At 43.1% G+C, this 22,206-nt stretch overlaps 1 protein-coding gene across 1 annotated transcript in view; it reads left to right on the forward strand.

Annotated features, from left to right (window-relative positions):
• DENND3 (DENN domain containing 3) overlaps window positions 1-22,206 on the forward strand; it is a 566,116-nt gene that overhangs the window by 542,892 nt on the left and 1,018 nt on the right. Inside the window, exons 21-22 of the mRNA XM_086966276.1 lie at window positions 7,135-7,253; window positions 7,374-7,514. Of these exons, the coding sequence (XP_086822402.1) occupies window positions 7,135-7,253; window positions 7,374-7,514 (260 nt within the window). The remainder of the gene's footprint in view (window positions 1-7,134; window positions 7,254-7,373; window positions 7,515-22,206) is intronic.

Below are 22,206 nucleotides of genomic sequence, written 5' to 3' on the forward strand. Positions count from 1 at the left end.
TGTCAGCAATCTTGTTGTGGAAAAAAGAGGCTAGGGAATCGCAGAGGGTTTGAGAGGGGGTGATGTCGTTGGAGTTGGCCGAGGGGTTGGAAAATTCCTTGACGATGTTGAAAAGTTCCTTGCTGTTGTGGGCGTTGTTGTCAAGTCGATCTTTGAATGCTGTTTTCTTGGCTTTTCGGATCAGTTGGTGGTGAGTACGGATGGCGCTTTTGAAGGCGTCCTTGTTGCTGGTGGATGGGTCTTTTTTCCAGGCCTTTTCAAGGGAGCGGCATAGTTTCTTGGACTTCTTGAGGTCGTCGTTGAACCATGCGGCCTTCTTGATGCCAAGTTTGTGTTGACGTTTTTTCAGTGGTGCTAAGGTGTCGGCGGTGTTGGATAACCAAAGGGTGAGGTTGAAGGCGGCTTCGTTGGCGTTAGAAGAGAGGGCTGGGGAGGTTTGAAGGAGCGATGTGGAGATCTGTTCTGTGGTGATTTTGTTCCAGTTTCTTTGTAGAGTTGGTTGGAGGTGGATGATGGGTTTCGGGTGTTGTAGGTGAAGTGAACGCAGCTGTGGTCAGTCCAGAGGAGATCCGTAGTGTGGCTGAAGGAGACATGGTTGCTGGAGGTGAAGATGGGGTCGAGAGTGTGACCTGCGATGTGGGTGGGGGAAGTGACCAGTTGTTTAAGTCCGAGGTTGTCGAGGTTGTCTAAGAGGGTGGCGGTGTTGCGGTCGTTGATCTTTTCAAGGTGAAAGTTGAGGTCTCCCAGAAGGATGTAGTCTTTGGAGGGGAGCGCGTGTGGGGTGATGAAGTCCGTGATGTCTTCACTGAATTTTGCGCGTGGTCCTGGTGGTCTGTAGAGGAGGGTGCCTCTGAGTGTGGTCTTGGGGTCGATGTGGATCTGGAAGTGAAGGTGTTCGGAGTTGGCGAGGTTGGCATCAGAGCTGGTTGAGATGCGGATTGTTTTCTTATGGACGATAGCGATTCCACCTCCTGTATGGTCGGTGCGGTCCTTGCGTGTGATCTTATAGTCATCAGGGATGGCGATGGCGATGTCAGGGGCGGAGGAAGCGTTCATCCATGTTTCCGTTAGGAAGGCGACGTCAGGAGAGATGGTGTCTAGTAGGTTCCAAAGGTCAATGGCGTGCCTGTGGACCGAGCGGGTGTTGAGAAGGATGCATTCTAGGTGGTTGGGGTCGGGAATCTGTGTTGTGGTCGTAGCGGAGATGTTGTCGGTGCTGCTGAATTTGCAGGAGTAGCAGGAGAAAGGTCCATGGGTGCGTCCAGGAGCGGCTTGGACGCAGGTGGGGGCGCGGCCGGGGTTAAGGGCTAGGAGGGTGGCGGCATCGTAGGTAATGCGGGGGGGGTGGGCGGCGAGAGGGGCAGGGGGTCTGGCGCTGGGCGCGGTCTTGGCGCGGACGGGCGTAGACGGGCTTACCTTTGGCGCACCTTCGGCGCGGGTTGGGCGCGGTCGCTGCGCGTGAACGCTGCGCGCAAGAATACCTGTCATATATGGATGGAGGGAGGGGAGGGGCGAGGGCGTGTCAGCTGGGAGGCGGGTCGGGCACACGAGGAGGACAACAGATCAACAAAATGGAGGCGGGGGGAGGAGCGGAGCGTAGCGCTATTGGCAGGCGCGCAGACAGAGTAAATACACAGCTAAGAATCAGTATAGCGCTGATAATGCAGAGCGCTAGTACACAGCAGGCAAATACAGTTACAGTTATGGCAGAGATCTCTTCAGCAAAGCGGCGCTACGATGCCCAGCCAAAGTCATTATAAGCACACAACCAGAATCAATATTAATATCTATAGCGCTGATAATGCAAAGCGCTAGCACACAGCAGGCAATGACAAATTCAGTTAAGGCAGAGATCAGTGTATTAAGGTGGCTCTTGATGGAGCAAACTGCTGCATAGTCTTGATTCAGCTCATGGGCATTGGACACATGTATGGTAGTTAACTAGAGGTTGCTCACTAGTAACCTAATATAGACTGCTAGGCTAGAGAGATTTTACACAAATGATAGCTCTTCATTTAAATGACTTCATTTAACTTGCAAAAGAAAACACACTTCAGGCAAGCCTAAAAATCTAACAAACAAAATGATGTGCGACATTTGTAGTTCCAATGGACCAAAGCTTATGCCTTGAATCCATTTGGGGCAAAAATGCAAAACAAAAAGAAAATAAACGGAATGTTGAACATTGTCAAAAATGCACCCCAGTCACAGATCTGGGTTCATTCCATTGTTATTTTGCTCGCCACTCCATTCCAGTTTGGACCCTGCCATATGCAAATCCGCCCTGGCCCTGCTCCCCATGAAAATAGTCCAGCCCGAACTGCTAGGCCAGGTCCTCCCTGGTCTGTAAAACAAGCATCCTAGGACCGGTTTGAGGGTATCACCCCTCATCAGCCAGGATAGCTTGAAACCGGTGGCGTAGCAAGCGAGGGGCCCACGACTGTGCATATCTTCCCACTTAGGTTGGTAATGCAAACGAAAAGATAATGGACGGAATGCTGCACATTATCAAACATTTACCCCCAATCACAGATGTGGGTTTCATCCATCTTTATTTTGCACGCCACGCCATTCCACTTTGGACCCAGTCATATGCGAATTATCTCCAATGCCAGGATGCGTGTGTCTGGCCCAGGGAAGACCTGGCTTAGTAGTTCTGGCTGAACTGCTCACATGAGGAACAGGGTCAAGACTGATTTTTATATGGCTTGGTCTGAACTGGGGTGGCGAAGTGAGCAAAAGAACGATGATGGATTCAACCCAGATCTATTAGGGAGAGGTGTGGCGCCGCGCCCAGGGTGACTGACTCCGGAATCTGGGGATCACGGTTCGATCCCCGGGGCCAGTGGCAGATTAGCCCAGCACCATGTGACTCTGGGCAATAGCTTGCTTAATCTTTCCGAAGGCCCCCAGCGCCTAGAGACCCTAACGGGTGATGGTTCGCGCTTTACAAATGTGGATTATTATATTATTATTATTATTATTATTAGTGTCTGTGGGTGTGTGTGTCGCTAAAATTTCAGCGCCCTGTACATCACCTTATTGTGTTCGCTCAATCCAGTTGGAGCATGTAATTCTGAAATCCATAGATTCGGAGCACACTTAGGTAATTTTTTCAACACGTGATCAGTACTGTTACTTAAAACTAATGGGCAGATGGCACGATATTCTCATGAGAAAGAATATCTAAAGTCCATGAAGGCTACATTCAATAGACACAAACAAGTGCTGATTTCACAACTTTCTATAATTTATGCTAAAACGAAGACATGCCTACTATATAGTGCAGAAAATGTGCAATTTTAGAACACTTCATAAAATGGCTTCTGTGCATTGAAAATATACAATACGTAGCAGACATACCAGAAGTAATCTTCTCTTCCGGTTACCCTAAAAGCGATGTTGTAGTTCAGGTATGAAATGTATCATACAAGTTCACACATGCGTAAGCATCCATAAAGCAATGGTATTAAGGCACAGAAGACGTATTTCTGCTTTCTCAGCCTTTATCCCTTAAAGCAAAAGGTAAGTCTGATACACACAAATCTTAAACAGCCGATCCATAACACGGGTTCCTCTGACTTATCGAAAGTCATAACACTCCCTACACATACGGAACATTTATCCACTCCCTAGTTAGTTGCGAGCACCTCAGTGCCGCAAGCTGCATCTTGGTCACTTGTACCCTTGAACCAAAAGAATTGTGTCAGAATCCTTTCCATCGTCATGCTCAATTTTTCTAAAGCTCTTAATAAAAACCAGTTCTTTAATAACATGCTAAATAAATAGTATGGAAATTATGACAGTAGCAGTTACAACTGTTAATACAATGAGTGAAATCCTTGACTGTGCCACCATTTGCTTGCGAGGGTGTTCCACTGCTAGTGAATGGCCGCTGACGCAGTATTTAGAGAAGGCAATATTTCATTAGCTTTTATAGACCGACAATTCCACATAGTACTACTGCGCCTTGTTTGCACTTTTAGCCCGAGTGCCCTGAAAAAAGGTGCAAAACATGATGCATTCAATTTCAGAAATCCACTGGTGTCTCCTTCTCTGTATCACTTAATAATGTTGTTGTCCTTGTAGCACACGTGCGCCTCCAGCCAAAACATAGAAAATGGACTTGATGTTTATTCGGCTAAGTAATACACCTCCATTTGCCCTGGAAGCCCCTTACAAGGGAAAGTCGAGGGGTAGAAGCAAGATGGACAGGAAATGTTTACACTTCGTATGAGGAGCATGCTTATTATCAACCCTGTGGCCTCCACAGAACAAACCTATATTCCTCTAGGCAGTTGTTTGAATGTTTCTTTTAAAGGTGGTTTTACAATAATCTTATTCCTTTCAGAAGTAGATAATTTCTGTATGTTAAAAACCGACATGGGAGGATTGCAATATATTAATTTGTATGAATTTCAGAAGTTCTTTTTATCTCAATTGATTTTATTTGAAGTTGTTCTTCTGCGACTATAAATCTGGGTCAAGTTCAAGTTCAAGTTTATTTCACGTTTATTTGGACCGTTGGTCCACAAACAATACATATCGATAAAAAGTTCATCCAAAAAGTTAAATAAAACATTTCATTACACACAGACACCCTAAAAACATATTTTAAAAATGCTAATTATTAAAACTCGTTTAAAAGGTATAAAACTGCCTTCACTTTTTGCATATATTTCCCCATTGCCACAGCAATATCTAAGTGGGACATTTCTGTCATCAGTGTCACAGCCTGGGTCCTAGTTTTAATCTCATATTTCATAAGGATTGGTTTTAAAAATTTGATACGCAAGTCCAGAAACTTCAGACAATCAAATAAGATATGCAGCATATCACATTTAGACCCTAAAGAGCAAGTACAGCTTCCCTCCTCATTGATCATGGCCCGCTTTACCGAGTTGTTCATATAACAAGGGTTAACCCCAATTCTAGCCCTCAGAACCTCATTTCGTAATTGACGGTCCGGTAACTTATCTATGTAGGGGAAGCAATAAACATTATTCCATGCATCAATCATAAAACTGGTCGAGGTTTTACTTGCAAGATAGATTTTGTCCTGTGCATGCGATATTTCCTTTCCCGTTGACCTGAGTAACTTTTTATCAATATTAGCCACGGAGACAGTAGGGCACACATTAACTCTCATCTTCAAGCATAGCTTTGTTACTTTCCCCCTGGTCTCTCTTGCCCATTTTAGTTCGCTGTCCTGTATTTCATTTTTGCCCCATTGAGATATTTTGGTAATTGCGCCTATTTCTAGGCGTTGCCAAAAGCGCAAAAGGGCCATACCAACTTGTATACCCCATGAAGTCAGGCCTAGTTCCAGTCTTACTGCCTGAACCATTGCTGACCGAGGGAGCGTAAATAACTTTTTTAGGTTTTTGCCTTCTTCCACATCCCAGTTTTCCTTACCACTTAGGAACAACAATTCAGCACCATACAAGTATTGTGAGGGTACAATAGCAGCATAGGCTTTTAGTACTGGTTTGTCGGTCATAGCACCATAGGCTTTGTTAAACAATTTCAGACCGCTAATCGATGCAGAGGTTCTTACTTTAGATGCCTCTAAGTGGGTATTCCATTTCAAATTCTGCTGGAACCATAACCCCAAGTATCTATACTCTGATACTGATTGCACTTTTTCTGACCCAATCCACCATGAGAACTCAGTTTTCCTCCGGCCAAAGCTCAATGTTTTGGTCTTGTCCATATTTATCACAAGTTTTTTTCTTAAGCAGTAGTCATTGAAAGCATTTAATTTTCTTTGCAAGCCAACCTCGGTCTGGTCCATAATCACCAGATCGTCGGCGTAGAGTAGGCATGCTATCTGCTTGCCATTTAGTTTCGGGCTTGCCCCAGTTGTGTTCCCCAACATTGATGGTAGGTCTGCTAGGAACAAGGAGAACAATAGGGGAGCTAATACACATCCCTGACGCAGACCATTTCCAATTTCTATTTTCCCTGATAGACTACCATCTATGTCTAAAATTATCTGTGCCCAGTTTTTAGTGTGGAGCATTTGAAGCAGCCGCAGTATATCATTAGGAATTCCCTGACTAATCAGGGCCTCCCACAGCAGCTCCCGGTCCACTAGATCAAAGGCTGCACGGAAGTCAACGAAACAACAGAACAACCTACCCCGCGATTCCATTGACTTCCGTGCTATGGCCCAAAGAACAAAACAATGGTCGATAGTAGAGTGGCCGGCTTTAAACCCACCCTGTTCCGGGGGGATGGTTTGGTTTTCCTCTGCCCAATCTTTTAATAAATTTAAAATTACTTTTGCAAAGACTTTTTCCCCTATATCGAGGAGGTTTATAAGCCTATAATTTTTCGGTATTGTGTGGCTACCCTTTTTATGAATAGGCCTAATAATTGCACCCTTCCAACTTTCTGGGATGATTCCCGTATCCAGGATTACCAGGAACATCTTTGCAAAGAACTCTGCCCACCATTCAGGCCTCGTTTTAATTATCACTGCTGGGAGGTTATCTGGTCCTGCGGCACGTGTAAGGTTCAAACTAGCTATAATCTCCGTTATATACCTTGGGGTAAAATGGTCCTTTATCTCATCCCTCATCCGTGGCCAACCTAAGGTTCCCGGTCCTGAAAAAAGGTGCAAAACATGATGCATTCAATTTCAGAAATCCACTGGTGTCTCCTTCTCTGTATCACTTAATAATGTTGTTGTCCTTGTAGCACACGTGCGCCTCCAGCCAAAACATAGAAAATGGACTTGATGTTTATTCGGCTAAGTAATACACCTCCATTTGCCCTGGAAGCCCCTTACAAGGGAAAGTCGAGGGGTAGAAGCAAGATGGACAGGAAATGTTTACACTTCGTATGAGGAGCATGCTTATTATCAACCCTGTGGCCTCCACAGAACAAACCTATATTCCTCTAGGCAGTTGTTTGAATGTTTCTTTTAAAGGTGGTTTTACAATAATCTTATTCCTTTCAGAAGTAGATAATTTCTGTATGTTAAAAACCGACATGGGAGGATTGCAATATATTAATTTGTATGAATTTCAGAAGTTCTTTTTATCTCAATTGATTTTATTTGAAGTTGTTCTTCTGCGACTATAAATCTGGGTCACTGCAGCAATTTCCTAATGATGTTTATGTTCACAGGTACCAGAGACCACATACTGAAAACCAGTAAGGAGGGGCGCATAATGCAAAAAGCGAGCATTACAGATGATCTGAAAGACATGGGCAGTCCCTTACATTTCTTGCAGCTCTTCCCAGAGGTATTGTGTACCCTTGGAACTACTCTTACTTCACTGTGGCGGGCACAACATTTTTATTACCTGTTGAGTCTGTATCTGTAAACAGTATGGTAATATTTGCTATGTACACCTGTATTTTAGAAGGAACAGCTGTGGATAGCCTCTACAGGGAGCAGCAGTAATGTCTACATTTGGGATGCAAAGGATCTCCTCAAGCCACCGAAAAGCATTCAGCTACCAGATTGTACAGAAATTAGCTGTATGATTAAAGTGAAAAGTCAGGTAAGGAAGACATAACTGAAGTATGTTCGTCCTGCCTCACTTTTAATCTCTGATATTATGTTTTCATATTCAAGGCAAAGTAAGGTTTGTCATTGACACTAAAACCTGTAGTTGATTCTACTTTTTACTCCAAAAATTCCCATGCAACTAATCATTTCGGTCTCTCACCCATGAACATTCCAGAATGGTTTTTGTTGTCCTCAGTGGATGCACTGCAAGAGTTTTTAATATGTGTTCTGCATCTGCTGTTCCTCACCTTTTTAATTTTTGTGATTCTCTGCCAATAACTTTGCCTTTGCCATCATTTACTTTTTTTGTACAATCATGTGTTTTTCTGTATCTTCACATCTATTATGTAGATTTTAACCAGCAATCTCATGTTTGTAGGTCGGGTGTCAGTGTCATGCGCGTATGCAAGACGTCATGTATTGACTGTAGGAGTGTATCCCGCCTGCTGCTTACCATAGGTTGACTCCTGCATCCCTCATCTTTGCTGGCTCCTCATTATGTAGTGCTCCCGATACATAACTTCAGTTTTTCAGTCAGGAGTACCGACCAACTGCAGTTTCCTTTTGCGTAGGCATTTATGTGTCACTTTGGGGATTACTTCTTTCATGTCCGTCTCATGTTACAATGTGTATTCCCATTCTAAGTACCAAGTCTTGTTTATTTGATCCCCACCGAGACCATTTTATGGGCAGTCGTGCTCATAACTTTCTACATGGCCGACGCGCTTCTTATTTCATCACAATGCTTACTTTCATGTCAGTTTAGTGCTTGTTAGTTTTGGAGCTGTTCCTTTGATCGGAAGGGTACAGGTGTGCTGGGCATCAAAGCCTGTTGGTGTCAAACCGTTACGTATGTTGCATTCAGAAGGTAGCAGCTGATTTGCCACTTCCGGTCAGGGTTGACAGCGACACAAGAATTAGAGTGCAATGTTTGCTAGGCTACTATTTATTCCCTGGGCAGCGGCGTCACTAGGGTTGTTGTCACCCAGTGTGGGTATCATAGTGACACCCCCTCACGACTTACCCCATGAATCCATGATGGACCTCCTCTGAGTCCCTTTGTTGGGTCACTCTAGGAGCATTCACCTCAGTAGTAGCCCGCCTAAAAAGCCACACAGTTTCATTTGTCCACATTTGCATCTATGCTTACCCGAATCATGGCCCGCTGTCCCACTGCCTCCAGGTGTGTGGGTGGTACTCCCGGGTGGCTGTGCACAGCTCATTCTCCGACCCGGACAGGCTTGCAGTGCAGCCTATCAGGAACTCCCATCCCAGCCCCTTCGTCTGCCTGGGAGAATTAGTTCTGCTGACCAGATAAAATTTGCGGACTCCTCATCCTCGTCAGCCCTGGAATCTTCCCCAGCTCAGACTGGCCATCAATAAATGCAGCCTCGGGGCCCGGCCTTCTGTTAGGTGCGCACAGACAGAGGTAGATCTCTCACACTTGTAGTGGTGGGCATGGGCAGTGGGCTGATGAAAACGGCGGGTCCGGGAGCGTCCATGTCACGTGAGTGACGTCGAGTGCGGCCCTGTGTTATTACCCTACTCTTTGTGAATTGGCCCAAAAACATCTAAAATGGGGATAAAATTGCAACATTTGGGAAATATTTATATACAATTAACAAGGACTGTGCCCCCATTCCACTTTTTCTTACAGGGAGTTGGATTTTTCGAGCAGATTGAGAAAGGCATCCATGTAAGAGAACATGAAATACAGGAACCAAAACACACTGAAATATATTACACAGCCATTTAGTGCCTTTCACTCACTGTCACACATTGGCTGCTGTCTTTAAATTTCTTTTCATAAATGCGGTAAAAGCTTTTAACCACTATATGAGACGTCAAAGCGGCATTAAATGCCAACCTGAGAAATGCCTGGACCGCCTGTGCGCTGTCCTGGGGGATGAGAGTGGGGCTTTAAAGGATTCAGGAAGTGTCATTGGATACGGGGCTGGGGGCAAGCCAAGCCCTCGCGCCAGGAGTTCTCTTCCTGTCACTGGCTGGAAAGCTGTGAGAGGTATTGAAGCAGTGTCGGCAAGGAAAGGGTTAAAGATAATCCAGAGTATACATATGCGAGGCTGGGGGCAAGCGAGGGCTCGCACCAGGAGTTCTGCTGCTGTCACTGGCTGCAAAGCTGTGAGAACAACTAAAGTGACAGCGGCCAGGAAGGGGTTAAAGATAATCCAGGGCGAACGGGTGGGTCAGTGGAGGACGTGGGCACACCTCGTTCTCTCTGACGACGAATTCCTGGTTGTGAATGTGGAATTATTGAATTTGCATTATTTGTGTCCTATGTGCCACACTGATACTCGTTTCATACTGACTAGGACATCGTAATATAGCTAAAATTTAATTGGAGTCGGACAATAATCTCATAGCAGTGGGGTGACATCATCGATTCTATGTCTCTCTGCTTAGCAGAGAGACATAGAATCGACTGTGTCACCCCATGTGATGGTGTCACCCAGTGCTGTCCGCTGTCCCCCTTAGTGACGCCACTGGCCGCGGGAGCTAATACGGCATTTCTCCTTTTGATGAGCCGAATTACAGGCTCTTTGGGACACCACCAACAAACAGAGCCTGTCAAACTGCAGTGGTTCTACTGCTGTTTATCATTTGAATAAAGGCTGTTCACTTTATTGATTCTAGGGACATTCATTACAGACCATCCGATCCCAGCCCACCACTGGGAGTTGCCTTGATAATTACCTGCTCAAACCACAGAGTTCAGACCATGGCGGCTGCTGTTCCACAGCAGGCAGCTGAGCCCCCACTGAGGTAACACTGTCAAAAGAAAAACAAACATTTACAATGCAATAGGGCTCGCATTTACGCGATTTGAGCTATTGACATTGCAAATAACAATGCCTTTTATTTTTGTTTTCGTTTAAAAAAAATGCATTGTCATTTAAAATCACATTATTAATATGTCTGGCTTCCAATCAGTCTCCACTTATCACTGCAGTTTATTGATTGTACTAGTTCTGGGATCCAGGTGGCCTCTCGGTTTTGTGCAAATGGAATTAAATGTGATCCCCAAATCTACTGGATCTGAATGGATAACTGAGGTGTATTGGTTAGAGTGTGGAGAGTAGAGCATGTGTTGAAGACCTAAGGAATCATGCTCTGCTACACTGACTTGGACCCAGAAGGGGAACAGCTGTTCACAACATTTGTGTTTTTCACCCTCTTGTTCTTTTAGCAAGAAATTCCTCCTCTCGTCAATAATTCATGCAAGAATACATTTAACACTAATATGTGGAGCTAAATGGCAGTTAATGCATGTTGCACGATTATGAGTAATTTCAGCGATCGAGGGAATGGCGAGTCCATTCCTGTCTGCCACGTCCTTTTCCAGAGAAAAAGTGATGCAATGTCTCTTTGGATTGCTTCCCGGCCTTCACTGGGCCTTTGCTTCCACATATAAACATGAGCAAAAGACCTGCGGGTGCTGCTGACGTGTTATTCCCCTCTAGCTCGTGCCTCTGCTGGCCCTTTTCCTGTTCCTCTTCATTTCTTCACTAATATCTGCTTTCTCTCCCAGCCCTTGGTGCCTTAAGGTGTCAAATGTTTGCAAGGCCACTGCTAACTGGAGAACCAGGAGCCTCGTTACTGTTCCTGTTTATTTTACCAATGGTCAAAAACCACTTTAAGCCCTGTGTTGCTGGCATCGCCCTCTGTCACAGGAATGTTTAATGACATTGGGTTCTTTGGATTACCTTGCACACAGCATGTGGGTCTCTTCCAGAACACTGGTAAGTTTAGGAGATGTGCATAAATGGAGACCCTGCCAGGGGTGATTTCTGTATCCCTTCTGGATTTTGTGCCAGACGCCCTCTAGCATTTAGCTCCTGTCAGTCATCTGCACCGCAGGTATTGGAGACCAAGCTAATGGGGGATGCCAACCGCTGCTGTCGTATCTGGCACGTGCAACTATAGATCCATTTGTGAGCCTCATCTGCAGTATCGGTTTGTTGTGGCTGTTCAGGATGATTAATCAAGAGACAACACTTTTCCCTCACAACACTATCTCAGTACTATGCCAAAGGAATTTGCGAATCCTATCTGCAAAATCACATTTAAACCACAACTACCACTCACGAACAGTTGTTAAACGTGAGTTGGTCATTTTAGAGCTTTTTAGGGACGTGTCTTGTTATTGGCTAATATTCCAAGCAACATAGTAACAGCATTGAGTAGCGCCTCGTGCTTTCTGGAGGTCACGGCCTCCCAGTCTCACTGATCCTTAGCCTGGAAGTACACTGGCTGCATCTCTTCTGTCGGACTCCACGTGAGACTATTTTTGTTCGCCATTAACAATGACTAAGGGGGGAAAACAGTTATCTGTCTTGTGTCTAGAACTGACGTTGCGTGCTTATCTGGCTCACAAGGTCGTGGCACTGTCACACAGGCAGCTTTGTGACACTCTCCGTGTGCCTTGAGATGGGACAGCACTACTGCACAGAGAGAGGTGGCAATAGCCTGAGCAACCACCCGCACTGACACTAATACACTGATTTCATAAAGAGTGAGGACAGGGCCACACAGTTACCAGCCTTGAGCTTCTAACCTGGCAGGTCATTTGTCAGCTTGGACGTAGAACACACCAGACGTTCTATGGACACATAGGGCTCATGAATATTCAAATACAACGTATTACCTCTAGTTTCTTGCCCATCAGGTGGAATATCTATAGGAACAGCACGACGGCAGCTGACGCACTGTGCACTCTAGGGCCACAATGATACCCCCGAATACGAGAGACGCTTTGAAAGTTGCACAGGTGTGCACTTGGTTATCTCATAAGCAAGCGGTGAGCCTTGCACAGCTTCTGGTGTATTTCACTTGTTTATGTAGTGGCTAAATGCATATTTCGATGATGAATTCAATGACATATAAACAGAATCAAGAGTATTTCCAGTGCTGTACGCAGTGCACTATGTTGTGGAGACTAGTTAGAAAGTGGGATTGATTATAAAGGAACATAACCTGTAAAAAGTTATGTAATTCTGCTCACCAACGCAATAGGATTTTACCTAAACAATACCAGATGATAGGTGTCTGCGTGCTGATGTGTATGTATGAGTCACGTTGTTCTCCCTCCTTCTCAAACAAGCCCGGGAGTTGTGTGCATGCGTGCGCTAAAAGGAAGCTTAATGAGTCATGACAAGAGAGAGGAGGAAAGCCAGATGGCGCCTCTGCGCGTAACTGCAAGCTTTAGGCCACAAGCAAAAGCGTGTGGTCGGATTTTCAACCCCACTTAATAAATGTCTCACCAACTAGCGCATGCTCTGGCTTAGGCGAGACCTAATCATGCATGCAGTGGTTGCGGCGCTGACCCGCTTGTCCAAGTCATTGCAGGCAGGCAATGCAGGGGGCCCGCCTATGGCGCGCCGCCTGCAACAGTCACCTCCAGAACTAAAGTAAGTTCTGCATGCCTGAGACAGAGCGTGTCAGTGTTAGCCGGTAGAAACAGCCAGCAAATAATAAAGTAGAGGTCTGTATTCCATAGAAGGTTCGTTTCCAGCAGATTTAAAAACAATAAAATGTTGGTTGATTTTCTTGGTGCCTGGAATGTTTTTTCTTTGATTACTTCCAGGCTCGGGAAGACTATTCAACTGTAGGCGGATACTGGATGGGGTGGGCTTTTTTTCAAATTCAGGATATTGTTAAGTGCCCACCGCTTCAAGCAAAATGATTACCCTGTGTCCTTCTACTAGCCACCAGAGTTGCTGAGGGACCCAGGGTTCCGGGTTCGATATCTTTAACCAGCTACTGCCTTCCCACATGTCACAGCTGACTCTGTTAACTCTTTTAAGGCTTTGCCATCTGATTACCTAGACTGTTTACTGTTTCTTTCAAATGATTATCTACAACTGTGGCTTGTGGTTACTGCTACTAAAGGCTGTGATTGCTCAGAAACAATAATACGGTAGTATGAAGTTTCTCACCCCTTTAACCCCTTCCGTGCTCCCATCGGCTGTTGGCCGACGGGAGGACTTCTTCCCCAGTGCTGCCGTCGGCCAACTGCCGACGAAGCCCCGCCCACCTTATAGAACGCCCGCACCGCGGTGGAAAAAATGTTAATTATAGAATATTTTTGGTAATTTGCATCATTTACGTTTTTTGCCCTTTTCCCAATATATTTGACACTGCTTTCTATTGAGCACCAGAGTTCAGCTTAATTCTTTGTTCTTTAATTGGAAGGCAATATATCGATGGCATCCAATTGTATAACCGTATAAAGTCGAACTTCAGCTCTCACTGGAAAATTACTTCCAGTTTTGCCTTCGATACTTAAACTCCATGACCTACACCTTTGCACTCGCACAAATCCACATAGTATTTAGCCTGCAGGTCCCCTTCTTATTTGACCCCTTTTTCAGCTGTTTATTTGAGGTTCAGCCACAAGGCTTTTGCATGAAAAATCTATTTTTTAAACAAGTAACTTTGCCTCCGTTCTAATCATTCAGAGTGATAAAGAACAGTGATTAATTTACTGGAAATATATGGCAGCCGGGAAAGAGTAGGTCATTTGCAGAAAGGAATACAAGTGAGGGAAAAGTAAGGGGATGTGGTTCACATAGCAACTATTTTACTAATAAAAGCCTCTGTCTGTTCCTCAGCACTTTTGTCCGTCCAGCTTCCTTCCTCCCTCACCTCCTTTGTATGTTACTGTGCATTCTTCCTCCCTGCTGTCTTTCTTGGATCATGTTTCTTGACTTACTCTACGCGCTGTTTTTTCCTCCTTTTTCCCCTCTCGCTTGTTTCTCTTCTTTCTTTTTCACGTCTTGCTCCTTATTGCTCGCCCCTCTAATCCGTTCTTCCTGCTGCCATTGCTTATGTCTCAGATTGCATTCGTATTCATTACCATCACTCTCCATAACCCTGTCTCCTGCCCCTTCTGTCCCCCATCATTGTCTGTACTGTCACCTGGCACTCTGCATTAACTCCCAGTAGAACAGTGGCATGCAATTACTGGTTATTTTACTATAACATGTATGGTGCGTCTCAGTATTGTGTGTGGGATACTTCTTTCAATCATGGCACTTAGTCTCAGCAGCAGGCACTCTACACACTGAGTTATCTCTCTCACTTGTGATGCAATAGATAAGTATGAATGTTTTTTTGTTTTGTTTTAAGCACACCTAGATCTTGAGCAATAAGGTTTTGTTTTATTAAAGAGTTTGGGCCCTATTTGCACTCCCACTGCCACTCACATCCCTCCCTCACAATCCCAGTTTCCTCTCTGTACTGCCTGCTCACACATGCTGCCTTCTTGTATCTCCTCGCTCTGGTGTTGCAAATAATAATGCAACACCAACATCTCACACTTTCAGTAATGCGAGACCTATTGCATTGCAAATGCTTGTTTTTCTTAGTTTCACAAAGATTGGTGTGCACTACTTGTGACGCCTTGAGTTCATTTGAATTTCCCCTTTGCTTTTTGTTAGATTTTCCATTACTAATAAAGATTTTAAAATGTCTTACAAATGATATAGAACAATAGGAATTAACAGCATTACATGTGTAATAAAACCATCACTTGCTTATGCTTTAAAGCATTAAATTGCATTTTACGCTGACCAACGAAAGCTCTTCGCCCTATTCAATTTATAACTTTTCAGTTACGATAATCTTTGTAGGCATTCATTTTTCTATTTCTCTAAGCACATACATGTTCCTTTCCTCTTTTGTTTGTCTGACTTGAACCTCAGTACACAACTTTAACAAATACACTCCGTGGGGGACATATATCTCTATAACTGACTTTCATAGGTCCGTCCTTTGGTTTGTAGTATTTCTGCATTGATGAACTAATGTTGGCTGTATCAGGTGTACGATCATTAGGGAGTTCCCTTAGGAAACTTGTAAATGTATTCATAATTAAAATGTTGGTCTGCAAAATGTATTTTTTTTTTTGTCCTCATTAGCCTTTACGCCACCCATTTCTAACCAAACGATACCGCCCATGGGTTTTTATCTCATCTGCCGAGACCATTAACAACCACACTAGTGGTAGTAAATATGTCATGTCCTAATCCAAGTAGGGAATCGGTTGTATACGCGTATACAACCGATCGCGACTCAGCCTGGAGGAGAAAGACGCTCAGCCTCAGATTGAATCACGAGGCCCGTCACAAAACAACCAGTTGATCACTCTTATTCGTTGGATTTCCCTACTTGGATTAGGACATGACATATTTACTACCATTCATCGCACCTTCAAGCCCCAGTTAAATCCTTGACAGATTTAATGTGTTTGGTCCTGAAGAGAATCCTTTGAACTAACTAGGATTCGAAACGCGTCGACCAAGGTGTTAGTTGTCAGTTGGCGCCACTTCTGTGGCTGTTTGGCCAGTGGTTTGGCCAATTGTTTGTTATAACTGGAAATCGTAAAGCTTTATTTAAAAAGCGATTTTTTCGCCTTTGTTACTTATCCGAAGTTTAGTACTCATTAAGTGTGCCTCACCTCTTTCTATGATTGTAAATAGGTTTAACTTTACATTGGATAACAACAAATTTGATTTTCTTAAACTGTTAAAATCACGCCACCAACTACCACCGCCCTTGTCCCTTAGGTACTGATCAGTGTCCACTTGTTGTCTAGTGTCTATGTCTTCTGTCGAGTTAGTGTGTAAATGTTGTACAATTCACTCCAATGATCACTCCCCCTGTCTATGAATCTGCTTTTCTCCTCCGTATTGTTAAATGATGTTTATTGTTGTATATAACTGAAAACAAAAATATAAGAAAAACAAAAAATATTTTTACAAAAGAATTCAAAATTAACAAAGATTAACAAAAAATGTTCTACTACTCACTTTGACTGAAAGAGTGGTCATTTGGGAAAGAGCGATTAATAGCTCTTGCACATAAAGTTCTGCGAACCATTGCACAGTACTGGCAAAATGTTTTGTTGACTATTGATTTGGCGCAGCCTTACTGTGCCTCACGCCAGACCCGTTTTGTTACTTGTCTGATGTGGAGTACGGCATCGAGGCTGCAGTCACCAAGGGATGCAAGGGTGCCGTCGAGGATGCGTCATGTTGCTGTGGTTCCGATGGGCTGCAATGCGGGTCTTTACAATAGGTCTAATCCACGCAGTAGCAGCAATACGCCGGTTCTGTTAAGATTTGCGCCTCATAGCAGGAGAGATGCATCTGTTCCGCTGGATCCACAGGGGCTGGCAGAGCCCTGGGCCCACTTCCAAGGGTCCAAAACTGGGGTGGGTCCATTTGGTAGTTCCAGGTGCAGTGCTAGGATGTTAGAAGCCTGTAGTCTCCCTCATGCTTCAGATAAAGAGGCCAGCCTACTGGTCCTTGGAGACACTCTGGGGCTCTGGGTTCAAGAGATTGCAGGTTCAGTCCTTCCCACCCAGGCAAGAGAGCCACAGATATCCGGACAGCAGTCCCGCAGAGCACCAGTCCAGTAGAGTGGCTGTCCTTTCAGCAGCACAGCAGTCCTCCTTACTGGTAAAGTATCCACAGGTATAAAAGTGTTCTGAAGAGTTGGTGTTTGTGGCCCAGTATTTATACCACTTGTGCCTTTAAAGTAATGAGAAGCATCTAGAGGCAAGCATTAGAATAGGAGGAGAATGTATTTAGTAATTTCCTTGTTGTGAAAGCCCATCAGAAAAATCAATATATAGAATGTATTTTGTGGTCTTGTCTTGGATTTCAAGAGTAACTGTACGGCATGCTAATATAAGAAAGATTCTAGTACTGAGGCGCCCCTGTTATAGGTCTTTTTCTTGTTCCTTCTACTTTAAAGTAGTATAGCTTTTTAGGCTTTCTCATTCTTATTGGGACTGTCAACATGGCAAAATAGTTAAGGTAACAGTTAAGTTAATAACTCAATCTTGAAGCTTTGCCCATGGCTAAGGATATGGAAGATATGGAGAAACCACATAGCTATCATAACCCATTAGTGGCAACTCTAGCACTGTTACTGAAATCTTAACTTCACTCTCTTTCTCTTTTAGCCTCAGTTTTTTTTAAACCCTTTATACAATCCCAGTAATAGAAGGGACTTTCTGAAATGGGAAAGTGCTAAATGTACTCTTCCTGTCCCATGATTATAGGCAGCATCAATCCACATTCAATGATCTCTAAAACAGTTTAATTTTTCTCCATACCACATAAAAGGAGCAATCGTATTACTTTTAGGAAAATCTTTGATGGTACAATGACGACAGCGGACGCACAAATTCTTCTTAGTGCATATTAAACAGAAAATGACAGTCATCATCTGGAACTTTGAATTAAGAAGGGCAAAAGCTAAATATAAACAACTCTTGACAAGAAAAAAGCAATCACATTGCAATATGACCTGGTAGGACTTGAAAAAAGACCTGTAAGGCAGTAAAAAGTTCTGGATATTTGTGTCTTGGGTTACTGGAGTCAGCAAAGTTCAGTGGAAGACCACATTGTGCCAAACTAATGGGTCAACCACTTTAAGATGCGATGTCTTCATTTCCTGTGTTAATTCCAAAATAGGCAGCAATTGAGTTGTATTGCGTGTTGTGAGCCCATATAATGAAGTTGTGCCCGATGCTGTTAGCCCGAGTTTCACCTTTGTGTCAGACGTAGAAAACACAATATTGTTGCAAAGGTTGCAAAAGGCACCTGGTCCAGTTGGCGTTCAGGGTGATCTATATCGTTTACATCCAATAAAATGGGATCCAGCCCGACCAACGTATTCAATGAAATCTTAAGCTCTAATGTGACATCTAATTCTTGGTGCAATGCCTTCACACCACACAAAAAAAGGTAAAGTTTGTTCAAATAATCGGCCAATTTCACTCCAGGATAGTGCAAGCAAGATCTATGGCTGAACTTTATTGAATCAGATAAATGATTGTGTGACAATAAATAATAATTTGTCACCTTTACAACGAATTTGCATGGAATATATCCACCTAAAGAAAGTAGTCTTATTTTTAACTTTTATGGATCTAAAGTCTGCCTTTGAGTTGGTAAAAAAGAAACATCCTCTGAAAGGCATTATAGCCATAAGGCCTTGAGTGCACATTACAAAAGCTAGTGAAGCCAATAATGTGTGTATTAGATATGGTCTAGAAGGGAATCTCATTGAAGGGTTATCTGTCAAAACTGGCTTTTTTCTTGCCCCTACTCTATTTTGGTTGTTTCTGAAGGACGTTGGAAAATATCCAAACTCTCTTAACCTTGATGTACCCAAAGTCTGTAATAAGAATATTTCACTTTTATATTGTATGCAGTCGATTTGGTCACTATAACTGACTGAAAATCCATCAGATAATTAATGGATATTGTAACTATTGTAACAAAAAGTGTTTGGCCAACTTCATGGTTATGTGCCCACCAAAATGCTTACAGGAGCCTCGCTATAAATGGCCAAGGCATTGATTGAGTTAAATGTTTTGATTATTTAGGAGTGTGCTTTGACCTTCATCCATGTTGGGTTAAATAAAGAGAATTTGCTGCTTTAAAATTTTGTCAGCGGCTGTGCTGAGATGTTAGGCAAAGAAAGAGGGGCACACACGCAGCACTATTCTGCTCAAATACAAGTTGAAAGCTGTTACAGCTGCATATATGATTCAGAATTATAGGGTTCTTTAAACACCAAGTTCGTCTTGCTAATTAAAAACTAGTTTTATAGATCACTACTGAAATGGGGACGATGCACCCCATTGCTAATTATTCGGCTCAAGCTTGGTTTTTATGCAATTTCACATGAATTTGCATTACACCCTATATTGTGTTGGCTAAAACTACATCAAAATATTCATGCTGTAGATTATAGGAAGACAATGGTGAAGGTGTCATCTTAACTTGAGGGTGATAATCACCCTTGGTTCTGTCACGTTAAAATGTAATCTTAATGAAATAAGGTTTAAGGACCTTTGGATAGATACTATGTCAGCACATTTATAATTCTGCAAACAAATTTTAAAATCTGTATGAGGACCTAAACCTCAATCAAATATTAACGTCTACAATCCTTGGTCCCTTGACTGCTAATTATTCGGCCTACAAAATGCAGACAGGATGCAAACCTTATTTGGATGATATCTGCTCGGATATCAGATGTACTCTCTGTATGAAGGTTCGCCGTGTCACCCTTCCACACAGGCATATTTGACGAAATGTTTCCATCTAGGTATCAATCTGGAAGCTGTGGCTGTGATGCAGACTGCAAAGACACCATATTTTATTTTATGACTTTCTGTTGTAAATCTTTATCTGTACTTAAAACTGGCCTTCGTCTTGTGCAATAGATCGATCTTCATATAATCGATTGAGCAGTTTGCTATTATATGGAGATTACAGCTATGAATTAATGTATTTTAACTTCGTTTATTTATATGTTGTATTGTAATTTATGTTGTATTGTGGTCTTCAGTATTCTGATGTATACTACTTTTGTGTAAAGTCTCTGTAATAGGCCTATATAGTCATATTTACCAATTATGCTATACATATCGGCAAGAACACATTTATCATGCTCTGTCAGTTCAGGAACACAGGGCAACGCCAGCCCTTCATTTATTCCGAATTCTTAGATTCTCCTTTAGATATGTTCGAAAAAGAAAGTAACTGTCTTTCTAAAGTGATTTCTGTTCTTCTTGAACCGCATTCGAAATACATTTCAGACTTTTATCGAATATTGTCAACCGTTCTGGATGTCCGATGCTCCTTATCAATTTGAATATATTGTGATCAGTCAGACACCACAACTGATTTCACTTTGCCCAGCAGTTCTTGCATGAGTTTCTTCAACTTCAGTTCAGTGCCTCTTTGTTTGCATTCAGCAAGCATAACCGAAAGGGTGACTAAACGAAGATCTACTGACTCATTAAGTTCAAGAACAATGAATTTTTGTAGTACAATTTGACTACCATACCCTCTACTTGTTCACTCAAAAGCAGCCAATAAGGTTGCTTAGAACACTCCAGCAGTCAAATTGTTGCACTAATGGTTTCTAATCACTCCCTCAGGCATGGGTGTCAACCACTTTGATCCTTAATTAAGAATCAAGCTTTCAACATGTCCTTTGTGAAGACACTTTATGAGCAGAATACACAGACATTCCACGTGGATCTGTTGCCACACGTTAGTATGTACTGAAAATTGTGTTTTTTCCCCCCTCAGTTTAATGAATCCTTAAAAAAATTCAATACTAGTATCAATTAATTGCCATCAAGCGCTGTCTGGAAACAGTTATGAACTGTTGACGAAAATATCTCCAGTATTAACTATGAGGGGGCAACGCAGTATAACCACTTCAAAAGCCTGATTAGCACCCATTCAGGGGCATAATTAGCATTTCAAATATTGTTACAGAAAGGCTTAGTGAGACTTTGAGGGGACTGTACACATCACACAACATTGTAGTTGGTGGTTTCAGAATGTATATGTCCTTTCCTCGCTGTTCTTCAGAAACAGCCTTTGTGTAGTGATGCCCCTAACAACAGGGACATCTTCTGCCTAGAGCATGCACAAAGAGTTGTGAATCTCTACATGTGCCTATGATCAAGAAAGACAAAAGGCTTGGCCTCATCTAAAGGGACGCCTTTCACCTTGTACAGCAGACTTTGCAGTCCAACCTGCCCACTACCGTTCACCAAAGGGCAATTCTTCAGAATGTTTAATCACCAGCCCCTTACTAATAAAGCCTTTTTATTTCTAAACTGAGTCCAGTCACCACTGCTTCACGTAGGTGTCGGAATCTCCACCCTGCAGCCTCCAGAATGAAGGCAATACACTTCCGCTATTTGGGGAAGTTGTCTATTCTCCCACTAGGGTGTTCTTCTGATTCTAGTGCCCATCACAACATATATATCACTATTGTCAAGTGCAGTTTATTTTGTTTCTTTCTACACTCTTGCATCCTCAAATTGAATGCTGTCTCATGAAGCAACATCTATATTTCTAAAGCCCACATGAAGACTGACCTAACTTCTGTGTTTCGCCACTCCTTTTCTCTTTCAAATCGCCCATTCCTCACTTTTCATCCTCCACTTGCCTCCATTAGAGCACAAACTACCTTTCGCCACTCTTAATTTCTTTGATTATATATGATAACTATCCACAACTGATATCAGATATCACAACGTCTCCTATCCTTGTAACCTAGCAATACCTTAAATCCTCAAGCTCATCTACTAACCCCATCGACCACCAAGGTGAACTCACATACTCCCGCACCCCTAATGATCCCACCTAACTCCTATTAATGTAATCTATCACTAAGAAACTGCAGTAAATGCATGGAATGGTTGCTGAGTGCACAAGACTAATCCTATAAATAACCAATAACACTGGACTAATCATTAACCTTGGATTTTGAAGCAGAGTGCTGCCCAGCGTAAAGCAATTCTATGCCTCGTCTGGGGTAATAAGCGTTATACAAATGCAGTTGCAATCTAGCTTTCAATCTAAGCATGTATGTTGGGATGCAAGGAAGGTTTATACTACCAACCTGTGGCATATTGTGATTGTGTACATTTGGTGAAGGACACGATTATGCCGCAGGCAAAGCAGCTAAATTTTGCATGCATGGATTTATGGCACTCCATTATGTATCTATTCTTTGAGTTAAAGGGAAGGTTTTGCTAGTCCTTGTCGACATTGATATCTAACACTTTTGAACCATATGATTTTCTCAGACTCCGAAAGAATGTCACTTGTCTTAAA

Source organism: Lissotriton vulgaris, chromosome 4_1 (assembly GCF_964263255.1).
Source record: "Lissotriton vulgaris chromosome 4_1, aLisVul1.2, whole genome shotgun sequence".
NCBI lineage: Eukaryota > Metazoa > Chordata > Amphibia > Caudata > Salamandridae > Lissotriton > Lissotriton vulgaris.